Source organism: Falco rusticolus, chromosome 14, assembly GCF_015220075.1.
Source record: "Falco rusticolus isolate bFalRus1 chromosome 14, bFalRus1.pri, whole genome shotgun sequence".
NCBI classification, from domain to species: domain Eukaryota; kingdom Metazoa; phylum Chordata; class Aves; order Falconiformes; family Falconidae; genus Falco; species Falco rusticolus.
In genome coordinates, this window is record NC_051200.1 from 5,128,441 (window position 1) to 5,153,284 (window position 24,844).

The 24,844-nt window shown below is 36.9% G+C and overlaps 1 protein-coding gene across 9 annotated transcripts in view; it reads right to left on the minus strand.

Annotated features, from left to right (window-relative positions):
• Positions 1-24,844, minus strand: part of LOC119157531 (phosphatidylinositol-binding clathrin assembly protein-like) — a 33,989-nt gene that overhangs the window by 4,799 nt on the left and 4,346 nt on the right. For 3 of the 9 annotated variants that reach the window (XM_037408536.1, XM_037408535.1, XM_037408534.1), the window contains exons 2-20: positions 20,586-20,728; positions 17,771-17,846; positions 16,830-16,932; positions 16,550-16,643; positions 16,336-16,447; positions 15,146-15,252; positions 14,491-14,532; positions 10,001-10,086; positions 8,837-8,960; positions 6,821-6,957; positions 6,418-6,521; positions 5,408-5,554; positions 4,885-4,944; positions 4,681-4,791; positions 3,660-3,776; positions 3,504-3,534; positions 2,896-3,016; positions 747-803; positions 317-424 (exon numbers count right to left, since the gene is read on the minus strand). In XM_037408536.1, the coding sequence (XP_037264433.1) occupies positions 317-424; positions 747-803; positions 2,896-3,016; positions 3,504-3,534; positions 3,660-3,776; positions 4,681-4,791; positions 4,885-4,944; positions 5,408-5,554; positions 6,418-6,521; positions 6,821-6,957; positions 8,837-8,960; positions 10,001-10,086; positions 14,491-14,532; positions 15,146-15,252; positions 16,336-16,447; positions 16,550-16,643; positions 16,830-16,932; positions 17,771-17,846; positions 20,586-20,728 (1,880 nt within the window). Of the gene's footprint in view, positions 1-316; positions 425-746; positions 804-2,895; positions 3,017-3,499; positions 3,535-3,659; positions 3,777-3,968; positions 4,411-4,680; positions 4,792-4,884; positions 4,945-5,407; positions 5,555-6,417; positions 6,522-6,820; positions 6,958-8,836; positions 8,961-10,000; positions 10,087-14,490; positions 14,533-15,145; positions 15,253-16,335; positions 16,448-16,549; positions 16,644-16,829; positions 16,933-17,770; positions 17,847-20,585; positions 20,729-21,202; positions 21,221-21,295; positions 21,333-24,844 lie in introns of those variants that run through there. The other 6 variants (XM_037408538.1, XM_037408539.1, XM_037408537.1 and 3 more) reach the window with 6 other exon arrangements.

A 24,844-nucleotide genomic window follows, 5' to 3' on the forward strand; every position in this document is an offset into this window, starting at 1 on the left:
ACTAAACCAAGTATCCAGCTAATGTCATAAGAAGTTTAAATTCTATGTGTCTTCACCACTCCCATTTTCTTAATATTGACACAGAGAAAAAAGTTAGCCACTAAATATTTAAATTTTACTTTCTTCCTTGCTTCCTACATATGCATGCTCACACCATCTGAATTTGCCTCCTTGCCAGCAAAAGCTGTTGCCTTTAACTGAGGAATCCTTCACTTTCAAAAGCAGAAATATATTCTAAGCCCTTCAGGAAGCATTTGGTTGCTTTTACCAAGACTAAAGTTTCAGTACGGTCTCAAGATTAAAGAAAACAGTTCACCTGAGTTTCAGAAACAGGTGCAAAAGGATTTGTTGGCCTTAAACCCGGCTGCGTATACATCATTGACTGAGGTGCCATCAAAGGAGCAGCTCCAACCTGAGGAGGTACCTGTTAGAAAAACAAAACCCCCACAAAACACATATATAAAATTCAAACTACTTCTAGAAGACACAACTTTTTGCATTCTAAGTTAGTAGAAAAAAAGCCTATAGACACACACATGTAGTAAAGTTAAAAAACTCACTGTATTAAATTTAAAGTAATCTCATCCAATGCAGTGTAAAAAAGTTATCAGATTTCACACGCTATTGACCTTATGAAACAGTACATGTAAGTTGCAGGGTGATTTGAGCACAACAGTGCCTGCCATGCAACTCACTAGAGGACACAACTAGGTTTTTCAGGAATATAAGACAATCACATTTCTTACCATTCCATATACAGGCACTTGAGGCGTGGTCAATGGGTATGTGATAGGAGCAGGTACCTTCAATGAAGACAATTTTCACGTATTTTAGATAAGCTCAGACATACTAGTAATATATATATAAAACCATGACAAATATGTATTTTTCATTGCTTTAAATAACCAATGTATTTACAAGAAATGGACTTACATATCCAGGATAGTGTACTCCATTCTGGCACAGCAAAAGGAGTAAGGACAGAAAATTATTTAAGGAGGTATTCAAACTGGAAATTCTAACCAAGGGATGGATTCAAGTCCAGTACCATAACTGTCTGTAATTATACTCAACTGATTTATTAAAACAATTAGAACGGGAGGAAAAAAGTGCAACGGCAATAACATCAGCAACTATGCCTGTTAATTTAAGATAGGTTCCCTGCCTAGAAATCTATCAATAATACTACTTAAAGCAAAAATCGAAATTTTACCAAATCTAGACAGATTTGAGTATATTGCTCGCATAAACATGGTGTGAGAAGCTTTTAGATGGCATGGCATGCAATACGCCTTTGTCCTCCCACTACACGTGAGAAGGGCATAGAAAAAACCCAAGCCAGTGACCATTCAGCTTAAGAAACTAATAGCAAAATATGTTTAGTCAGGTAAATGTTGCTCACATACTAACTTCTGATGTCTGCAACATATCACAATAAGAAAAAAAAAAAAAAGGAGCATCCTATGCCAGCAATAACTTATATCAGGTTATGTTCACAGGCACAGTGATGCATGCACTTCATATGGCCATGCATTGTTAAGTAATGCTAGTGATATTAAAAATGGAGTGCTAATTAGAGTACTTCACTATGAAAGACTATGCAGACTACACATGAACTGGAGGGTTAGTACCCTGAATGCCACAGATCAAGCCAGGACAGTTAGACCTTTTCAATACTGGAGCACTGATTTTAAAGACACTCATAACTGAGCTAGTCATTTGCATCATAGTTTGTCAGAATTCCAAGTAAATGAGTGAGCAGATACCTGGCATAAAAGGCTTAGACCAGAAAGTATTAAACATGAACACATGAAATAGAAACACAAAACCCAAATCCACAGCGATCAGTGTGCCAAGGTGCCCTCTATCTTTCCGAAATAAAAATGCATCAGCACCAACAGCATGTTCTAGAGCACCAGGAGGGGATAAATAGATTTTATGGTCTCAGAAATCTCACATAAAAGTGCTATACAACTGAGAGATCCTCTCATACAGAATTTTTGAGTTTTGGTTTCGAGTCCACTACTGAATTTAATATTCTGTTCAACTTTGGTAATTCTGAATGAACATACTCACATAAGATGAGGAAAATGGGCATTACAGGCAAAACTATAAATATTGTAAAATAAAGTCAGACAGCAGTCCAAAAATTCAAAGCAAATGTGGTAATTACCCTAGTTGTATGTACGTATAACCAACATGAACATTCTACTTCCCTCTAAGGCAGCTTTATTTCAGAAGTGGTTCATATTTGTATGAATATGTATGAATAGAAGATACTTGAAAAAAAAAATCTCTTCTATAAGCATAGGAAAACTCAGTTGCCTACAAATATCCGCCCAAGGAATGAAAATTCTTCATTTAAATAACGATAAAACTTCCACTTAGTATTTTATACTGTGTTAAAAATACAAAGTTGCTGCTGAGCATTTTCAAAATTCCAAAGTGCTGCCTGGCCTAATAATTAGGATGCCTTGCAGGAGCTGTAGCAGTGTTTCATGTGATAAAACTGAAAAAGGAGTGAAAACTGGAAGGAACAGCAGTTTTGCCCTTGAAACACATTCTGGTGCGTGTATGGATGTGAGAGGATCTCAAACATGCACATCAAATTTTCAGGTTTGGGGTCATTTGCTTCAATTCAAAAAGAACTTATGAGATGAGATATGTCTCAAGTGAAAGGCTGGTTATTTAAGTCTTTCATGGACAAATTTTACAGTTAGGGGAAATAACACACACTAAAACCCCTACCTCATCCAGCTTGAGAGGTGATCCTACACGCATTCCCCCCTGCCCCCAAGTCTTGTCCCAAACAGCCTTTGCTAATGCTTAAGTTACTTCAAGCAAGGAATTAGCATTTATGAAAATGAAACATGATTCAAGTAGTACAGAAATTACCATATGTGGAATAGTGGGTAAGGGAGTAGGGTTCCACGTGGTTGATGTGCTTGTTTTTGCTTGCCAGTTTGTTCCACCAGTAAGTTTTTTCTCTGTGGGCTGGGTCCACTGCATATCTGATCTGAAATGAAAATGTGGTGTTAGTTTTCACAGAGAGTCAACAGCTAGAGTAACAACAACATAACAGAAAATCAAAACATGCCTTAATACACAGCTGAAATCTATGGTTGCAAGAAACACTCAGGATTTCAGTAACTACTTCTATATCTGTTCCAGTAAATATGAAGTCTGGGGGTTCTGTTTTGTGTTAAAAGTAAACTATCATTACAGCACTGTACAGCATGATGATTAACTACAGTTTTATGTAACTGCAAGTTTTTTTATGGTGCTTCATAAAAATACAGCAATTGAGAAACTGAAGTGAATTACTTCAAAAGTTAAGGTTGACTGTGTTATGGTGACTGACCGCAAACTCACTGTTTCAATGCTGTTCTTGGTACTTCATTACTTTCAAGAGTTGAGACTCTTGCCATGTTAGTACTGGTAAACTGTGCCAGAGGCTACCAAATAATCATGTGACAATATTATAAATACATATTTGCACTTACTTTTTGGATGGAGTTCCTCCAAAGCCAAGATCTGGGGGGAAGGAGAAACCGACAAAATCCCTAAGTATTTTTAATTTATTTAGGGGGGGGGGGGGCAGGGGGGGAAGCTTGTTTTGTTTTCAGTAGCAAATGGGATAGTTAAAGCTTCACACTTACTTCCCACTAGATTAGCCAGTGAAGAATCAAGGTCATTTGCAAAAATTTTTCCACTTTGCTGGCTGGCTAAAGCGGCTTTTTGATTTTGTGGTGGTACTGTGGGTTGCAATACATCATCTAGAAAGTTAAAAACTAAACAAAGAACATAAAAGCAACTGTTGACAAATCAGTTATATTGCATTTAATAGAAAAACACATCCATATGCCAGGGAGGTATTTTCTTTATAGAACGCTAAATAGTTTGAGTATCTATATGCAAAGTTTCAACATGCTGGAAGTGTTTAAGGCTCAGACAGAAGCATAGCTTAGCCTCTTTCTTTTTTATGGAATACTATATTGTAGCTATTAATCTAGTACAATCTTTAATTTTACTTCAGCAGTGACTGATGGTATTTTTGAATTAAGATGAATCTCCCCTAAAACTGAAGAACGGTTGTTAAAGATAGTGTTACAAGAGCACTTGGAAACAATATAGCAGTAATTTCATGATACTGCTAGCACCCTGAATGTACACAAGAGTTCCTTTGCTATACGTTCCTAAGGACATACAGCAATACATTCACATAGCAAAACAGCACCAAGCAAGAGAAAGATCATAACTCAGCTACTCTTCAAGCAACAAATACATGCAACCAGTTTCGCATTTTTCTAAGTACAACTCCACTCAATGAAGTTAGAGGGAACTCTATGTATCTATATGTATCAAGAGAAAGCACTGAAGTCATACCCACTGAAAACAGAATAATGTAAGCTTACCCGTTAAGAGGTATCCAGTGGGCCACATTCAAAGTTCATTCCCCCAAAAAGAGAGGAAACAGTTATTACACAGTATATGAGATTAGTCAAAGCTAATTTTAAAGTAAATAACTACAATTCAGTTGATTGCCTGTTATCTTATCAGCCCTATAATCAGCTTGCAAATGTATTACATTATTAGATTTTGAACTGCAATAGCAATTATGCTAAATTGTTAAGCAACTGTTGCCTGTAGGGTGTAAATTAGTCATAAGGTAGTTTTTACCACTTGTAGTCCTGTACTCTGGTGCTGTAGATTTTCCTCCAAAAACAGCATCAAAGTCCACATTAATTGTTGAAGAGGTGGTACTTGGAGGAGCTGAATGAAGAGGAAAACCTAGGGAAAAAAAGTTTAGAGCAATTAAACCCATGGAGCAATATAACTTATTACAATGAAACCAGAATGTTTACTAAAAGAAAAGAAAATTACCATCAACAGTCAGAGGATGATACAGAGAAGCGTATGTAGGTTTATGACCACTAAAGTCATCTTCATAAAAAGAAAGAGAAGAAAATAAGATCAGTTAAAAAGAGAAAAAGGAAGAGGGACCCAAGAATTAAGTCTGCCATTAAAAAATAAGAATTTAAGTAATAAAAAAGGAAGCTTTTAAAATTTATTTAACAAATTTGAAAAGCTCAAGTAACTCCTGCATTCCCCATTACAAAATAGAAAGGAGGCTGCAGTTTGAAAGAAAGCAGCAAAAATTCCAGCAGCATTGCAAGTCTTAGGATGTCTAGGGTGTACAAACTGAACAAAACAATGAGTTATTTCAACTGTAGGAATAAAACTTTAAGGAAACATATAGTTTAATACATCTGGAATTAATGCACCATCTTCACTTGTTAATAAAAAGTGAAGTTTGGTCCAAACCACAAGAAAGATTACATGGCCCAATTTATTAGCATTATCATCTCCAGCTGCATAGAAATTACATGGGGTTTGTTTGCTTTACCACTAAACAGTTCCACCGTTTGTTTGGAGGAAAAAGTAGAATTGATGAAAGGGGTGGTAGATTTTACAGCTTCTTCAACAGGCTTCATGTCAAAGATGTCCAGATGAGGTGGAGAACCAACACAACCATTTGAGGACGAGAAAGGACCTTTCAGATGCAGAAGTGAAGGAAAGAATACAAAGGACAAATAATGGAAAAGAAAAGCAGTCTGAAATGATCGAATATGAGAATCTCTAGACAAAGTCAAACTGTAAACATTCCACCTAGCGAGCAGCCCATTACAGGTACAAATTCTTAGTTACGATAAAAATCCTAACAGCTCACTCTATTCAGGGAAAATAATTCTGATATTGCCATTGCATGGGAGGGGGAGAATGACAGAACATTTATCAATCAAAAAAGTTAAATATTACATTTTTGGCTTCAAGAATCTACCTTTTAAATAGCACACAAGGGCATCAATTCCACCTGTTAAAATACCAACACTTAGGCCTTATTTCAACATTTAAGACATTTCTTTGACACCTATCCTGACTATTCTTTAGAAGGATGGATGAGGGTACAGAGAATGCTGTGCCCAGGGAACAGCAGCTTTGTTATAAGAACTCTGAAGTCACCAACACCTTTTAAATGAAAAGGATATTAAACATTACTAATGGAATGGAAACACTAGTCCAGCATATTTTCAGTTACATCTGCTTAGTTTACATTTCCCAGCATTTTTAAAGTTTGATTTTTAGTTACAGTTCATCTACCTGTCCCCTTTATTGAATAGCTCCTTCATTCCATCTACTGCATATTGACACTACTGCTATGTGTTAAACAAAAGTAACTTCTCTGTAACAGTTTGCCAGAGCTTTCAGAGAACTTACTGTATATTCTGTCAAGGATAGAAGTGTTTGAATGCAAAGTAATTAAGGTTTAAGATATAGATTCAATGAAGTATGACTCTGTATTTTATTCTTGTATTCTAAGAATTCACCCATCATTTAGACATTGTATCAGCTCACCTCCCCAAGCACTGCTTGCTGATGTTGATATAGCTGGAGTACTCTGCACAGTTGGAACAAATGCAGGCTGAAGATCAAAAAGATCACTAGAAAGGTTGGGCATGCTGAATAAGAAAACAGAGAAACATGAAGATACATAATAGGCATTGTATTCTTGTGTTATACGAACACTCATACCAATCTCACTTCCTCTTGTTCACTACCAGCCCATCAATAATAGTAGTACAAAACTAGTAATTAAGCACTTCTTGACTGATACCAAAATTCCTGTGAACACAACAGCAAAAGGTTATTATTGAAAAATCCTTGAGAAGTAGCTAGGATCAGTGCTTTGCAGTTGATTGCAGAGCTACAGGCCAATGCAGTAATTTCTGCTTGCTTCAGAAAGCAAAGTCTCTCTCACCTATTTGTTGTGGGTGCTGGTACTGCAAAGAAGTCAACAGCTACAGTGGTATTCACACTCTTTCCTGATAAGGTGCTTGGAGATGCTGATGTGGAAGTGGAATTTGATACTACAGAAATCTCTCTTAATCGCTGCTCCTGAAAGATGAGATACACAGTTTGCATTTTAGTTTAATTAATTTATTAACCCCTCAGTCCTGAAAACCCCTTTTGCAAGAAGAAATTTTAATTATGGTCTTAATAAATAAAACAGTCTTCTGTAATGTCCTGAAAGCAGAAAGATGATTGAAATTAAGAGTATTTATTTTAACAAAACCTTTTAAAGTCAATGTGGTACTTGATGATTTCAGTAATTATTTTTTCAAATTACTTGTAACTGCTTAGACGTAAAACACTTCTAGTCAAGCTACATATTCTAGGCTGCTTTCATCGTCACTTAGAGAAACAGGTCAACGGACCTTTGTTCAGGAACACCCATCTCCCTCTGCTGTTATGATCTCTTTATAGTTCAATTCAGATGTTCAGAAATCAGACTGAGAACGTGCATCCTAACAATATCCATATGGTGGTGCTTCTATTTAGCAAAAGAAAAGTCTAGTTTACCTTGTTAACTTTAGGTTTACATACTTTGTTACTTCTAGATATGCCCACTGCATTTATACAGCACAGGTCAAAGCACAGGTGTATGTTTTACACTGCTTACATTCCTCAAGTAAAACACCGAATGAGCTTGTAAGCTTCCCCACCCCCCAAATGAAAATCTGTATCAACCAATTTAATTATTCAGTTACAGCAGCTACAAGTCCTACTACAGTAGAAGTGGGACAGCAAAGAGGGAGACATCTGATCCAACTCCTGAAAACAAAAAAAAGCCAACCCCACCCAAAAACCCCCGAACAAATAACATCACAACGCTTGCTGAAAGTAAGCGAAACAGTTCAGCAGTAGGCAGCAAGGCACGCTAAGGCTAGTCTAATAGCAAAATACCTGCTTCACACCGATTTAAAAAATATGCCTTACACCAAGTCAGGAAAGTAGAGAATCTTCAATAAACCTCTATAATCCCAAAGATGAAACTCAACTCTGCATTACCATCAAATTTTACTTTCACACTCCAAATAGTTTTAAGGTTCTCAGTGTGGCCTCCAGATGACATGAGCAGAGTTGCTACGTTGGTTTGGTGGGTCTAGAGATGTTAAAGCAACACAAGAAAAATTTCCAACTGCCCCACTTCCATGTGCCTGGGACATGACAGAACCACAGATTCAGCTTTCAGCAAGAGAAGCACCTTGCCTCGTTCAAGATTTTATACTATGTTCTCAGGAAACAGTGTTATAAAGGGGTTAAAAGGACCTGAAAGGCCAGGATTCAGGCCTTGAGAGGGATGTTACCAAGGACTACTCAACAAGTACCAATGAGCAAAGGAAAGTTAAGGAATCCAGAGAATACGCTAAATAATACATTTGAAAGAAAATCAAAGTCCATAAGTTATACCTAAATACATATAATTTCAAACAGTTTTTCAAATTAAATCACAAATTAATTTTAATAAATAAGAGCAGTTAAACATGGGCAGAAGTATAGCATACATTCTCGTTATCAATAACATGACTGAAAAATCACAATAAAGCCATAATCTATACGTGATGGGGAAAAATAATTCCCTCCTACCAATAATCAGTCTTACAATAGCAATTCTGTATGTTCAGCTGCTGAGACATAACCTAGAAATGTTGTATACTCATTCTGTGAATCTTTGAGATAAATAAAAGTCTCTTGTAAGGAAGAAAATAAATTATTTGTATCAGCTGCGTGCCATTCAGACCATACTCCAGGTAGAAGGGTCACCCAATACTGGCAGCCATCACACGTGCATCTCACAGAACCATGCCTTGCCCTCTCAAGATGAGAGTTCCCCCACCATACACTATTTTAAGCCAAATCTTGGTTATCACCTATATCTAGTTAAAGAAAAAAAAAAAACCAACTCTGAATACAAACTTGTAAAACATAGTACCTTAAGTGCCTGCAGTCTAGCTTGTTCTTCCTCCAATGCTTGCTGCTTTTCCTTCTCATCCATCCTGCTAAGTGACATTCCTGTATTGGCAAGTGTAGAAACAGCACTGGAAAGGGCACTAGCTCTAAAAACAGTAATAATTAATAAGTTTCATTAAGATAAACCATCAGGTATACATCACTCAGTTCAATCATCAAGGGCCTTATCTAGTTGTGTATCATTCCCTCTTCACTCCAGTCTTCCCTTACTCTCTGGCAGAGAAAAGCAGACACCCCAATAATGACGAGTTTGGTGAATAAGCGGTGTAACAATACAGGATTACTCCTTCAGGCTTCAGTAGGTATGAACTGGAAAGTGCAGAACGTACGCATTGTCTTTTTTCTTCAAGGTCATATAAACTAGACTGGAATTCTATTCCGTTCAAGTAGCATGAGGACAGAAAGCATGTTTGTATGTATTATACATAGAACAGTAAACAAAGCAGTGAAGTTATTCTCTACATAGTATACTTTTTTGCAGAATACTATGGCAGTGAACCCTCAGGTACTTGCAAATAAAGTAAAAATCTGAAGAGCAAGGTAACAACTCAGGAATGTAGCTTACACTGATACATTTAAGAAGATTTATCAAGTTTTTGTGGTAGAATGCCTACACCAAAAGAGATCCCTCACTCTTCAGTCAGAAGTTCTGTTCATATATAGATACTGTACTTGACAGAAAGAATAACATAATTCCTGCTAGCACAAAGCACCTGAAAAGGGACTGAAGAACTTCTATAAGCAGGTTAAGATAAATTCCATTATCTTAAATGAAAAAATAAAGATAAATACCATTCTATCTTGTGTAGAAAAAGCTTCAAAATCCAAATACCTCAGAAGTCTTATAAGCCAAAGGACTTCAACCAAGAAAAAACTAAAAAGAACTGAGTCTCATCTCAGTGGTTTAATAAAGCATAATAAGAAAAGTCTGTCAGAGACACAGGCAGACATACCTAGATTTGACTGAGCTATTACTCACTAGACTCTTCATTTATACTTCTAGGAAGATATGTTTGGAAGAAAATAAAATTCAAGGAGAATGCCAAATGACTGAATCCTGAAAATTCTTAGTATGAAGATAACAAATCCTAAGCATAAGTATTATTATAATTCATTGGGTGCTCACCTGCTGGCAGCGGAGACTTCTTTTGTTTTCTTTCCCTCCACAGAAGCCAAATGCTGTTCCAGTGCTTCAAGCAAGCTGCTGGGTGCCTGAAGTTAAAAGTATTTATAAAACAGCGCTTCTAGACAACACGTCATAGTTCAGTACACAGATTAGTTTCCTCACCTACTAAAACCAAACTGCACACACCAATAATTGTGCTTTTGGGTTTTGCTGCCATCCTGCACACTTTGATTCTGTCTACGCAGTTGTGGTTCTTTAAAAGGATTGGCACCAGAGCCATAAAGTAAGGATTCCCCCAGAGTAGGTCTGCTTCTGTGTACACAAACTGTGTTCTTGCTTTTGGCAACAGCATTTGCTATCTTAAGATTAATCCAATCATCACAGATGATTAAGCAGCACTCCCTTAAACTTACAGAAGTACCAAAATGAAGCCTTTGCATTTGTGATCCCCTTTCCCCCGTAACAATGAAAAGCCAATCACTTTCCCTTCAAAAATTTACAAAGGCTTGCATTAGGAACACTTGACTACAACAGGATGTTAGGTTTGATAAAAATGCAATCAAATTGCAGCTGATCCCAACAACACACTGCAGAGTGAGTAGCTATTCAACACATGACCACACAATAAACCAACTCAATTACTCCAAAGCCTTTGGTAGCCTGACTCATTAGAAACTAGCAACATCACTTCAAATGAAGTTGTCTTTTGGTGAATCTCATGCCCCCCCCGAAAGCATTACCTGTGAGAAGTTTTGAAACATTAAGCTGTTATTAAAGCAATGAAGAAGATGCCAATAAACAGGCTTCTCACCACCTAAATCTAGCAGGAAGTCAGGCACTAAACACCTCAGCTAAAAGTTGACAACCTCAGTGACTTTTAGGCAACCAATACTCATAAGCTTACCAAGACTTTTGAGAGCCAAGCCATGACATTACTCAGCACCCAAGACAAAGATTTTAACTGGCCGTCAACAGAAAAGAGCAATTGTAAAACATACAGAACTAAAGCACACCAGAGCTGCTTTGGTCCCTACAGAGAACAAGAAATAAGTGCCAATCATAACCTGTTTTCTTTCTGCCACGTAATTGTATCCATACAGAAATATTTCTTCTATACCAAAGGGAACAGCTTCAAAGCTCAGAATAAATTCTAACCTCATATGGATTACACAGTCTTAGTAAGAAGCAAGATTTCTCCAAGTCACCCTATAAAAACAACCACCATTGAGCAAAATAATTAGGCTGGCACTTTTGGAAGAGTTCACTGCCTGGCTATTCTAGCCACACTGCTCTTGTGGCTTTTGACTACATAGCCCATACTCGATAAAACAAGTGAAACAAATCCTACTGCAGATGCAGATGAAGGGAATAGACATCCAAAGTTTTAATCTACTTGCCAGCTCAGTCCTCCTCACCTGGCAGGCTTTCAGAGACATTAAGCCTCTCTTACCACTTGTGAACTTGCACTGGGTACAACAGATTTGATGGGTACGGTTTAGAAGAGAAACCAGCTTGCCCTTGCTAGCCCTTCTGTACCAAAAGCTACACCAAAGTATTTCCTGAAAGAGGAAAAATACTAATCACACAAGGCTTTGGCAAGCTCCCCTCTGAAATATTGAACACAATTCTTGCTTCCCACATTCAGCAGAGGCCAGTTCAAGCTACAAGAGATGCAAAGAAAAGCAATTAGAATAATCCTATAAAACTGCTTGTCTTAAAGTTAAGCCTGAGTTGATGTTTCTTTCTATAAATAGAGCTAGGTAAGCTAAGACAGTGTAGTTACCTCAACAACTGGTCATGAGTAAATTCAGTGTTCAAACTGGACAGCTAAAACCCAAGGGGGAACATCCTGAAATACCTTTCTGGAAAGTTATGGGGGGGGGGGGGGGGGGCGGGGAAACCCCCACAAAACCAAAAAACCAAACCCCACAAACCACCAAAATAACCCCATACATTTACCTTCCAGGAGGAACAGTAGTTTGCAAAATGCTTTGCATGACACAGCTAGATAGATAACCTTAATAGAAGAGGACTATACCCTAATCCCAGAAAGTGTTTCCTCATTGGCCTTTTTTGTGGTTTGGGTTTTTTTTGTTTAAGGCCACTCTAAAAACTTAACTGTATGGAAAAAGCATATTCTATACTTACTGTTTCGAAAACCTGCTAAACAACCCCCTCAACCATAAAACCTAAAACCAAACCAGTGACTTCTCTGAACTTCCTCAGTGCTGCAGACATCCAACAAAACATCAGAATGAAACTGAGTGAACAGATCTTAGCAGTTTCATGTCAGAAAAGACATCTGAGCTAATATAGACATTATGACTTGAAAAAACCCATTATTTTATGACTCAGCCTCCCTTCCCCCACCCAAAGACATCTGACAGACTGACATCCGTACAGAGGAAAATGACCCAGTTACATTCATGAAATTCTTTCTGTTTATAGCTGTAACTGTAAGCAATACCACTGTGAAACAGGGCACCTACAAAGTAAAATATTTTTTTAATAGGAACTGGCAAAAGGGGCAGTAGCGTGAATGTTAGAATCAAGGAAGAAAAATGGTTATACAGCAGCAGTAATAATAAACCCCTAAAAAACATAAAATCATTGTTGTCAGGAACGGTTTAAGGAAACTCTGAAATGTGCATAGCACAGAGAGAATATATACCAGAAACGTAACCAAAGTATGGGGGTGGGGGGACGAAGGACACCCAATCATGGTAAACCAGAATAGAAAGAAAAGACATGACCGTGTCTGAACTTATTTCAGAAACATAAGCACACTGAAAATTAAATTTTTGTGAAAGCCTAGTATTAAGAAATTTTGGCAAATTTTTTTAATGTGACACTAAATGGATGTACAATTATACAACTCTTACTAAACACCATGAAATTTACTATGGAAGCGAAACGCTTAACAGTGGCACCAAAATGGCCAAGATACACAGGGTGCGGACACCTACCACCACAGCTCAGAGAGTTGCCTTTCACAGCCAAGTGCACTTACAACAAAATAGCTGAGCTATGAGAAAAACATGTTGTGAGAACAGCAGATATAAAGGGTTTTGCTCACTGAAAGTTTCAGATACAGAAAGCAGCAAAACGATGAAGTTAAATAATCTCTCTCAGTAAATAAAACAAACCCTGCTTTGAGGAGTCTTATAATGACCCAATTAACCAGACAAGTGCACACAAGCCCAGTGAAGTATAACTTTAGACTTGAGTATAATTTGATTAGCATAATACAGACCAGCTGAATACTGCAGTACTAATCAAAAGAGAGTAAGATGCTAAGATCAAACACCAACAGAAAACTTCAAACTACTCATTACCTGCTCTTACCTTGCTCATTAGTGTCACAGTTCTTTCCTACCACAAAGGCCTAGAAGTTCTTACAGGGGTTAATATTAATTTCCTAGGAGCAAATATTAGACATCTGTACTTTGAAACATGTATGATTTTAATTGGAAATCATACTGTAAGCAGTAACGAACAACACTGATGATGGAAGTTTATGGTTTAGATTTTAAAAAATTAAAAATATTAAAAAGACACTGATGATATTCAGGCTTCAGAGTAGATATATTTTTGCATGATTAGTCCATGAAAGTTACATCATAAAGGGAATTTAAGACCTCATGTGACTGTTCAGAGTTTACACATTAGATTTCAAATGTTTCACACTGACTTCACTTAAACAGCTTGAGTACTGTAGACCGCTAAGGCACTTCACTTACTGCCCGAGTCTGACAGACTGCCATTTATTCTACCCACCAGGTTACTCTGTGCTACAGAAAGAATGACAAATACCCCTGTCCTGTTGGCTTGGTTCTACGTTAGAAATACAACATCCCTATTGACTGAAGAAACTTGCAAATAACAACTTTGCGCACTTCTGTGGACTGTCAGTGTTTCCTGTTCTTAAGCCCAAACTCTTTCTCACCTCCTTTCTGCCCCTCAGTTTATCCTCACTAGAAGGTGTTCCCCTGCATTCCACCTTTTAGACTAAAATTTTCCAGTGCACATCCTGTATTGTGCATGTCCTTTGTATTACTGAGTAATATCAAAGCCAGCGTTAAGTGCTAACATAGAAACATCAAATCTATTCAGATCTCAGGGGAAAGAAAAAAATTTTGACTGAACTAACTGTAATCTTTAAGTGTGTTGGAAGACATCAAGTTACACTGAAATGGAAAGTTTTATTCAGGGCATGGCAAGATGCTCGTGGCTTACCTCTGTGATAAAAAACAGAAGTTCTTGAAAAGTATTTTCTGTGAGTTTTATTGCTTTAAACAATCAAAAAATCTTATGAAGAACTGCAAAGTACTGAGTGCATTTAAAGTGTGGGAAAGTCACCACACATTTCCCGTATATAAATACATAGAAGAGAATACATTCTCAAGATGAATTATTACTATGATACACAAACCATTTAAAATGTCAAGAACAAAATAATTGGGTTAATCAATATGATATTTTACACTGACCTGAGTAAGATCTGGAATGTCACCGTGATCAATTCCAACTTGCTGGGTTTACAAAAAAAAGAAGAAAAAAAAGTTAATTGCTACATGCAGTGGCAGCACAAATAAAAAACAGTGATGTCTGCATGTTACATGAAGACTAACATATTAAAAAAGGGATATTCATAACTTTCTGAACTGGTACAAGTTTCACTAGGAATACACCTTAGAAATCCCAAGTGCGTTGAATTACATCTCAAAACAAACCCAGCTTTTAATTCAGCCTAACTTTCATGTAGAAAAGCTTACTGGGAGCATTAGAAACACACCCACATTGCTTACTGGAACTACTTCTCCATTTTTAGCAGTTACAGTAAAGGAGAGCACTGTAAACAGGCTGTAACATTCAGTTCATACATTTTGGACCATTCATTAAATTTATAACAAAACTTCAGAAACTTTACTACATTGTCTGGCTAATAAAAAGGATATCCAAAAGTCTCACTTCATGTTAATAAACATATACAATCATTAAAATACCTAACCTGTACAATACTTCCTTGTATAGCAAAGTTAAGCAAACATTCACCTGTTTGTGATGCTGTTTTTATGAATGCAGACTACTGTACCAGTATAGACAGCTAAATTATATCCTTTCTGTAAATGTAGATTTATTTACCTCTGCTACTTTGAGGAATTCTGACAATTTGGTCATTCTGGCTAGAAATTTTTTGTAAATATCCAAGCCTTCTTTGCACTGGTTCTTCTTCATATCAAAATATCTTTCTGAGGATGCAAATAAAATTCTTGTAAGATTAACACCCTCCCAGCAAAAAGCTGACATGGTATTCTACAAGCTAATTTGAGACAAGCTTCAGGGAAAGAACAGACAAGAGTAACTCAAAGCTATGCAGATTTTTAAACTTACTACAAAAGGTGTCAAGTGTTCATGTAAGTCGACGAAGAAAAATAGCATTTTTTTTCCTATTTCAGTATATTAGAATATAACGCAAAGCTTTATTAAGCATAGACATGAATCACCAATTGTTAAATTAGCTATTATGATTTTTTTCAAGAAGTCAGCTTATTAGCTGGCAATGAGACATATTTTATCATTTGAAAATATTCCTGGTATATATTTACATTTTTAGACACTGTATCAATACGTTTTGATGTTTGTAAATGGGCTCAATATCCAAAAGACACCAGAACAGCTACTGAAGTGGTACATATACTGAACTGACCTATCAAAAGGATTATCAACAACATCCTTCACTTTTTATGGTCTTGCCTTATATATTTATAGATATTTCACTGAGTAAAAACTAATGGATTAACAGAGCAAACTGATCAGCAGTTTTCATTCAGAAATTTGCTTGAATAGTCATTATAAGGCTTTGCTAAGAGCTTATCACTCTTGCACAAAAAACCCCTACATGTCATCTGCTAGGCTCATGTAGATTCAGGTACCAGGTAAAGGTGAACAGTCAAGCCATAAAAAGTATGGGAAACCAGAAGTCAGTCATACAGAGACTAAACCAAATACTCAAAATACCAGGTATCTCACTAATACTTGTACAGTACAATTGCAAAGATTATCCACTGCACATTTATGGTATCTTTTTTTTATTCTCACCAGTCTCCCTCTCGTTTCAATTTCTGTCTCAAGATGTATTTTTCTAGGTAAAGTGTATGTTTAAGCCTATGCTAGTTGGCTTAAAGTGAACTTAACTGAAAGTAAGACAGGCTTAATTTAATGATAACAAAGCAGAGAATTTATTAGGAAACTGCAGTCAGAAGTAGTCTGTATTCTTTAGTTCTCTCAATATCTTTCACAAAAGTTCAAAAGCAAAAAAAATTCTCACATACCTAAAAGATTAACAATCCCCTCATTGTATGCTGCAAAAAGTCTAATGGAATCTTTAAAGAGGAGCATAAAGGCAGCATTTATAACACCGTTTGTTAGTTCATTTGGATTTGCCTGTGTAGAGAGCAAGGAAAAAGTAAATTAGTATTTAACAGAATAATGAAACTCGCACCTCAAAACGAGAGCGCTACCTAACACTGAGCTTACAGTACTTACATCAAAATCAAGGAGTGCATCAAGCTGGTTCTGTATGATTGGAAGGGTTTTCAGCAGCTTTTCAGCATTCATGGTTCTCATCACTCCATCTATCCTACACAGAGTAGAAGACACATTTACAAGTTACGAAGAAAACTCAACATACTACTCTGTTTCAGCAATACTATGTTGCTTCACAGGGCCAAAAGGAATAGCAATCCATGATAAGGTCAAGAACAACTGGCATTTCCCTCCCCCCAGAGTATGAAAGACCAAATAAATGAAGCAGTAACAGTCTTACCCTCTTTTCATTTTGGTGAAGTCAACTGCTACAAGTCTATATGAAAGTGCTTTTTCATTCAAGTATCTGCTATATCGCCTAATGAAGGTAGACATATCATAGCCTAGAAGTTAAGCATTCTTAAGTTAGACATTTTGAAGGGGTACAGTCTCTTTTGTTTTCAAGAACTATTCTCCTACTAGCCCATTTTGTATCAACTGGCATAAAAAGCTCTTCATAGGCACTTTCCAAAGTCACGAGATCCACTATTTTTCACCTTGAGATGTAATGTTACACTTTCTTCCTAACCACCTGAGATCAGCAAAGCATTCATTGCAATTATTAGAATAAACATATTAAAATATTAGACAAGAACCAAGCAGCTGTTATTAAGATGTTCTTGAAATTAGACTAAAAATGTATTCCTCATAAAATGCTGGAGGCTTTGGTAACTTATCTCAATGCCTCAAAAACCACATAAAGACCAAAAAATGTTCTCTACCATTGGCAAGCAATTAAAAGACTTCTCAAAGATTTGAGGGAGTTCTCAATATACAGCATATTCTAGCCACCATTCCGTGCACCTTCACAGTAAATATGTACTCCTGAGACACTAAAATGCACTAAATGCACTAAAATGCAACAGCAAGAATAGATTGTTGTGCTAATATTCATCAGGCTTATTATCTTAACATCAGTCAGTGTTAAGAATTCACTTTTTTAAATTCACAGCTGCGTATGCATTATACATACGTTACAGAAATTTCCCGCACCCAGCTAGGCAACTCAAAATCTCACTTTCCTTGTGTCTACATTCTTGGTTGGACACCCTTTGGTGTCTTGTGCAATTTAAGTCACAATACCCTTTCACTTAAATGTCATTTGTCTCCTAGAGCACACAACAGGCATTATCACAAAGCAAAAAATCAGTACAGTTATTTCCTTCGGTGAAAGAGCCTTACCCTGCATGGCACTTTTGTCCAGGTAGTTATTTAAATTGAACAAAGTGTTTCGGGATGCAAGATACTGGATAAAGCGCTGTTGGTGAAGAAAAAGTTGAGAATATCATTGTTGTGACAGTCAAAACATTTAAGCATATTACAAGAAAACTACACTTACCGTGTAACTGTTTCTAAATAACTTCTATCAAGAACAGAAATCAGTCAAAAGGGAAAAATTTAAAGCAAAACTTGAAGCTGCTGATTAGCAAAGCCTCTGAAATCCAATATTCTATTTGGCAAAATCATAAATTTAAACTAGAAAAAAAAGACATCACTGTCCATGAATAAGAGATTAACAATCCTAAAGGAAGCTGCTTAGGTTAACTTTGTTAGTTTAGAACAGACAAGCTGGAAAACACAAAAATACCACTTGCATTATCCAAGCTCCCAAGGTTTGCATAGATCTACTGGTGCTGTAGAAGTGGGAAGCAGGCTTAGTTAGAAAGTTTAGAAGTAATTTGTAACAATAATGCTTCTGGAACTGTGGTGAGCAGCAGCACTATATACGTATATAAAATGTAGTGAACTGACTAAATAAAATTTAAGTTTTGACAAATAATAGCTGGCTCCATAAATAACACAAGAGTAAGAGACAAACACATCCAGATAGCAAGGTAGTTCTAAAAGTTTCTCTGCCACTGTTCCACACAGACTCCTGTGATTGCGATGTATTGACTTTTTGTTTCTTTGTATGTGTTTTAGTCCATAAAAGAGGATTGTGATCAGTATGGTTTAAGGGACTTGTTAAAACTTCGGTCTGAATCCTTCTGCTGCCACAGCACCCCTCATGGTGGAAAATCCACCTGCCTGCCCAGTCTGGACTATCGTGCTCTGCAAAACAGCATTTTTTTCAGTCAGGCCCGGTATAGCACCTGCTCTTTGGGAACTGTAATGAAGGCTTAGCACAGCAACAAGAAAATTCTTCTCACAATTGCTATTTAAACTGAAAGCAGTGCTTTCACCTTTCAAGGGGCCCAAATGATTCCCCAACTTGTCACGTACCACCTCATCAGTAACTCCATATGTGTTCTCAGCCTATAGCTACGGAGTTCACACAAGTCTACAACACGCAGCTTGCCTACCAACAGCTCTGGCACTGTTTTAACTTCTTATTCTGCTTTCCAGTCGATTTATCTGGTCTTTGTACATCTTAATACTGCATTCAAAGAGATACAGAAGAAGAAAAACAGTTGGAACACGATCAGGAACAGAACAGTGATATTCAAAAGGTGTCTATACATATTTCAAAATTAGCTACTGTTCTGAATCTTGTTTTAAAAGGGCCAAGGCTAACTCTCACTCTCCAGATACAGGGGTCTTGCATTGCACAACGTACAGGTGAGAGGAGTTCATCACAAGACACAGGCAGTTAGGTTAAACAAGAAACTGCAAGATGGCTGATTGCTCAGACAACATTTTGACTTTGTTAGATTTACTTGTACTTAAAACAGAAGTTCAACACCTGGTAATTTTTTCTGTTTAAGAAAAAGGCCTCTTTTAATGTATTAGAAGAGTGAGAAGTACACTCATGTTGCACCTGAGATTACAGAACTAGTAGTCCAGACACATTCTATCAGCAGATACAAAGCAACCTGAAATTTTTCAAGTTTCAAATGCACCCATTCAAAGCTGAGCAGCAGTTTAGGTACAGACATAGAAACTCAACTCTTCTACCACTACAAAACGCTGTATGGGCAAAGATACCGACTGGTAGCCCACAACTCTAGGTTTTGATTTTCTTTCTATGGTTCAGTTGTCTTTTTTTTTTTCTTGCGAGTTTCAGTGTGTAGATATGAACTGTATTGGTAGAGAGAATGAAATATACAAACTGACTTACACCATCCAGTTTAGCTTTATACTTGGAACAAGCAGTGAATTCTACTTCATATTATCCTCTAATTTCAGCCTATTATCTGTTGAAACTACAATTTAAGCACATAAATAACTTGGGTAAGTGTTAACAAAGAGCACACTACGTTTTACAAGTAATTTCAATTAAGTTCACAGAGCTTTGGAGAGAGGAGGCAACACTAAGTTTTCAGAGCAGTTTAATGGCTGGAAGCAGTACCTTTAAGAATTATCATCTCAACGTTACCAGTAGCCAACAGTCATTTATTAGGAAAATGACTACACACAAGTTCAGGACTAAACTGTCACCTGACCAAGACAAAGTTTAGTTTTTAAGAGAAGGACCATGTAAGAGAAGCTGCATTTCTAATGCAATGTTATTGCCTGGGAAGCTTTTCATGAACAGTGATGAAATAATTTAAGTGAACTAAACGCAATAGAAACCTGTTTTGGAGGAATGTTAATGGCAACAACATATCAAGATTTAGCCCATTAGATGATTATTTGAAAGATGAAATATTCTAGCCACCATATTCCTCCCCCCATTAGTAAGTATTCTTATCTGTTAATGAGTTGGCTGCACATTTATGGAGTGATAACAAGACTTTTGCTGTGCTCTTACTGATAAGTACTAGCCTAATGAAGTAAAGCCCATCAGAAGTTTTTCAAGCCTTTATTCTAGAAAGGTCACTCATTATTCCCTCACAGCCCAACCCAGATACCTGCAGGTAAATTGCAAACACTGATATATTTTGGTATTGAAACAATGAAGGAGTATTTTCTTCTCTGGAGAAGTACTTTACAGTCATCAGCAGAGGAAAAACAAAGACCTTTGAAAAACTGAAGTACGTAACTAATGCCTCATAGATTGAGATAACTTTTTTAAAATGCTGTCAAGGAGGCTTTAACAGAACTAATCATGTCTTACCTCATTTCCATACATCATGAGGTGGTGTGTTGTAATTAGAGCTTTGAACACTACAACCCAGCTACTGTTTGCAGTTCTCTCAAAGAGTGTGTCCGCCAGCTGTGGAATATTCACATTCATTTCATTTGTGCACTGTATTAGATCTAAATTAAAGAGAAAAAAAATCAAAGTATTACAATGAGTTATACACTCAGAGAAGATCATCACGTTATTTTGTGTTTTTACATTGAGAATTCATACTGGAAGCATTACCTTCAGTTCTTTAAGAAATAACTAAGCAATTTTACATTCCTTGCATTTTACTGAAAGACTCCAATTGTGAACTTTACAGAATTATTGAAATGCCTTTGGAGTCCAAATATCTCATCAATAAATAACCTGCTCCACTAGAAACTCTATGCCCAAGTTATGGTCTGGAAGCCAGTGTAGACCTTCTGGATGCCCAGTGCCTGAAGTCACTCAGTCTAACAAAAAAGACCAACAAAAAATGAAAACCATAGAAACAAGGAAAAGCTGAGACTTCTATACCTCATGAGATCAACAGGCAGCAAGTATCCTGCAACTCTGATTTAAGCTCAAGTACAGACACACATGACAGCAAATGAGATGCTACAAACCTGTAACAAGCCTCTTTTCTGTAAGAATTAAGAGCAATAATTTGCATCTACACACTTTTGCACTTAACTAAAATAACCTAATTGCCAACATACTGAGTATTTTGCGGTGGATCATAGCTGGTCTCAGGCTTTAGTATATATATAAAAAAACCTCTTTGTGTTCAAGACTGATTATAAACTCAGCAGTAGAACATTAACTTGGGAGTTCAAGTCTCTGTCTCAGTATTGGTGCAAAACCAGAATAGGTCACAGCAGATAACATGAGGAAAAAAGCCTGCCTGGGAATTCTGGTGAAGGCACTTGCTGAGAAGAGAGCAAAGAACTGAATCCAGGACTATTCTAAACCCCTCAAGACATGCACATGAGACATTTATTCTCTCACTGAGCTAAATTTGATTCGGGTGTGATCAAAGTACACCTTAAGGACTGGGCAAGGCACGTAAAACAAACATTAGTTTGAAAAGCTTCCTTTGTGGCCTCTTATTTAAGCCAAGCCTGTGAGCAGCCTGTTGGCTGCAGAGCAGCATTGCTGCTTATGTGGTTTGTCTGTGTAAGTACTCAAAGCAGGGTAGGTGCTCAGGAGGCTGGGCAACAACTCAACACCAAGCTGTCAGCTCCGCTGAAACGGCCAACTTACTTGTCTTATTAGCAGCACGCAGAGGCCAGACTGCATCATCGCACGCCATTTAAACATGGACTTAGAGATCATACATTGATAGTTTTGGACAAAACGCTTCATAGAAATATTGCATTTTGAATTTCTCTCTGTTCCAGTGAACATAAAATATTACTGATGTAATTTAATTATAGACCTGTTTATTAAGAATATAAAGTCCTTTGGTTAAGGAGCACTGTTTGGAATAATTTAATAACCAGAGTAATTTTAACAGAGTAGAGTTTCAGATAGTGTCTCGCCAAGGTAGAAAGCTATAAAATGCCAATTCTAATAAGCTACTAATTTCATTCTGATGTCAAACATTTCCAAATACGTACAAAACATGCAAGTTGAGATGAAAATTTTCATCCTTATTGGTAACACAAAAACGCTGAAATAACTTCACAAAAAGAAGAGCCCTGAAAATAAGTTGTAAGCAAGCTATGCATCAAAACCTTACTGTTTAGTAGTATTAAAATATTTCAATATTTACAAATATTCTCAAAAAAACCAAGTCATTTGATAGACACTGCCCACCACTCATGGCCGTAATATCATCAGATGTTGTGTCAAATTAAGAAGTACTTTAAAATTTCTGGAAGTCCAAACAGCCCATAGACAATTATTGCCTCATATAATGAGAAGTCCCAATTCCAGAATTTTTACACTAACAAAACTTGAATTTTAACCCACGAGCCTCACCTCCTGAATGAGAACTTGTTATAAACTGATTGGATTAGGAAGACTTATTTGCCTTAATGTGTTCCGAGAGAATTACTTAGAAATGTCATAAGCATGCATTATAAAGACGCTGCTGTTACATCTTGCTCAGTATTTCTCATGTAACTGATGTGTCTGTAACCAGTACAGAAACATTACAGAACTGTTACAACTCCCATTCACTGTTTATAAAAACCAACTAAACAAGAAAACAACACAAAACCCCCACAAACTCTATATAGAGAAATACCTACAACATTACTACTAGGTAACAGCTGAAGAAATTCCATTGATCTGCTGAGGTCAAACACCGCACAGACAGCCTACTGAAAACAGTATTTCTGCACAAAGTCCTTTTTCTTCACATGACCACTGAGCAAGTCACATTTTTTCATTGAAGGTTGTAAGCAGCACATTAAGAGCGTTTATTAAATAACAGATGAAACTGGGAAGGAAGATACAAGTTAAAAACAAAACCCTTCCTGCTCTCAAGTCAAATCAGCCAAGCTACATTCATTCATATTTTGCCAGCACTCTCCACAGAGATTTCAATCTTGTCACCTTCCCTTAAGCTAAGGTCTACCAGCAGATGTTCCAGTAATCCCTAAGCTGATGCTGAATACCTGGGAGATTCCCTCCATATATTTGTGTCTAAGACTGATATAAAATGTGTTCTTATAGTGCTGCTCAGGCACATGACAGGAATTCTACTGTGAGCAACTACATCGAAAGCTGTAACTGATCACCTCTCCTTAAGCCACGTACACATTAAAAAATCCAGCCAACCACACAACATTACTTTGGATTATCATGCCATCATAAAGGTTCACTACCACAAAAGCTATCCAGATGCCTACTTTCAGAAGGGAGCAACTGCCCTCTCCTTTGATACACAAGACTAAAAAGTCTTTTGTCAAGTGACAGTAACAGCGGGGAAGTTGATAGACCTCTGGTACATTTGAGAAGCTCATTACATTACTGTTTCATTCCACAAGTGTTGTTCTGCGTGACTGAGAAGCGCAGGTTCAGGAATTCTGTAAAAGTACTGGTAAGGTTTTCCACATTATGCTACTTGCTTCTATAAGATGTGAGCCTGACCATTTTAAAAGCAACCATAACGAAATATTTCACATAGGTAGGGCTACTCAGTCTAATTCTAGCTGTGCTTGAGATTAGAGGACCGGAGTGAACTGCCAGTCCCACGCACTTCAGACACGTGCTGAAGACAACAGATACTGGCTCCCCTGAAGAAAATTTTTATTGAGGACACTTAGCACAACTGTGGTCTTCGGTTTCAAAATCTCCTTGAATGCACAAACACATAAGCCACAGTTGCCAGTACTGAAGAACACATGCTTAGGCAAACGAAGCTTTGCTAAAATACCAAAATAAGAATGAATAGTGGAAGAAAATAAAACCCCATTTCAGTGCGTTTTATAGGCCAAAACTGGACTTCCCTAAGAGTGTATTGCAAAAACATGAGTTTAAAAAGACCCTTTAATAAGGCTACTCAAGGCAATTTTTTTATTATTACTTTACAGCTAGTAATAAAAGAGCTAGTATCACTTCAATTCTAGCAATTGAGATACAAAAAAAAAAAAGCAAGCGTCATTTCTCTAATATGATTCTTCTAAGTTTGCAATAGGAATATCTACATAGAAACAACCGTATGGATCTGTTACAGCTGGCAGCAAAGGAGGAAAAGGCTATTAACACCACAAACCTGGAAGTATAAAGGAACATATGCACCTGAGAGACTGACAGCTGGGCAACTGTAATATGGATATTGGTAGCAAAAACTGGAATAAAATGTGTAAGGCAAGTGATGTTCATTTTCTTATCGTACTACTTCTATAAACACCTTACAACTGAAAGCATTTTGCCAATTACCCAGAGGAATCATTTCAAGTGCAACTGTGGTGCTATTTCTAGAATGGAATTTAGAAACATGTTAACATCACACTGGAAAGAAAAAGCAGAAAAAAAAAAACAACCAAAAACCAAACACAAAACACAAACAGCTTTAAACCAGAAGAGTATCATAGGGGTTTTCAAGCAGTCTGGAAAAGCTGAGGAAATCTTACTGCCTAGTAGAATACTGAGAATTTCTCTTCCACAGCTCATCTGAAGTACTGGCACATCATCTATAAAACCATACAGCTTTTCAGAGAACTGCACACATAAATACAGATATTAGGAAAAAAAAAAAGTTTTGGAAAATTCTCATCCAGACACCAGCAAAAACTGACATGCTTTTCAACTTTCAA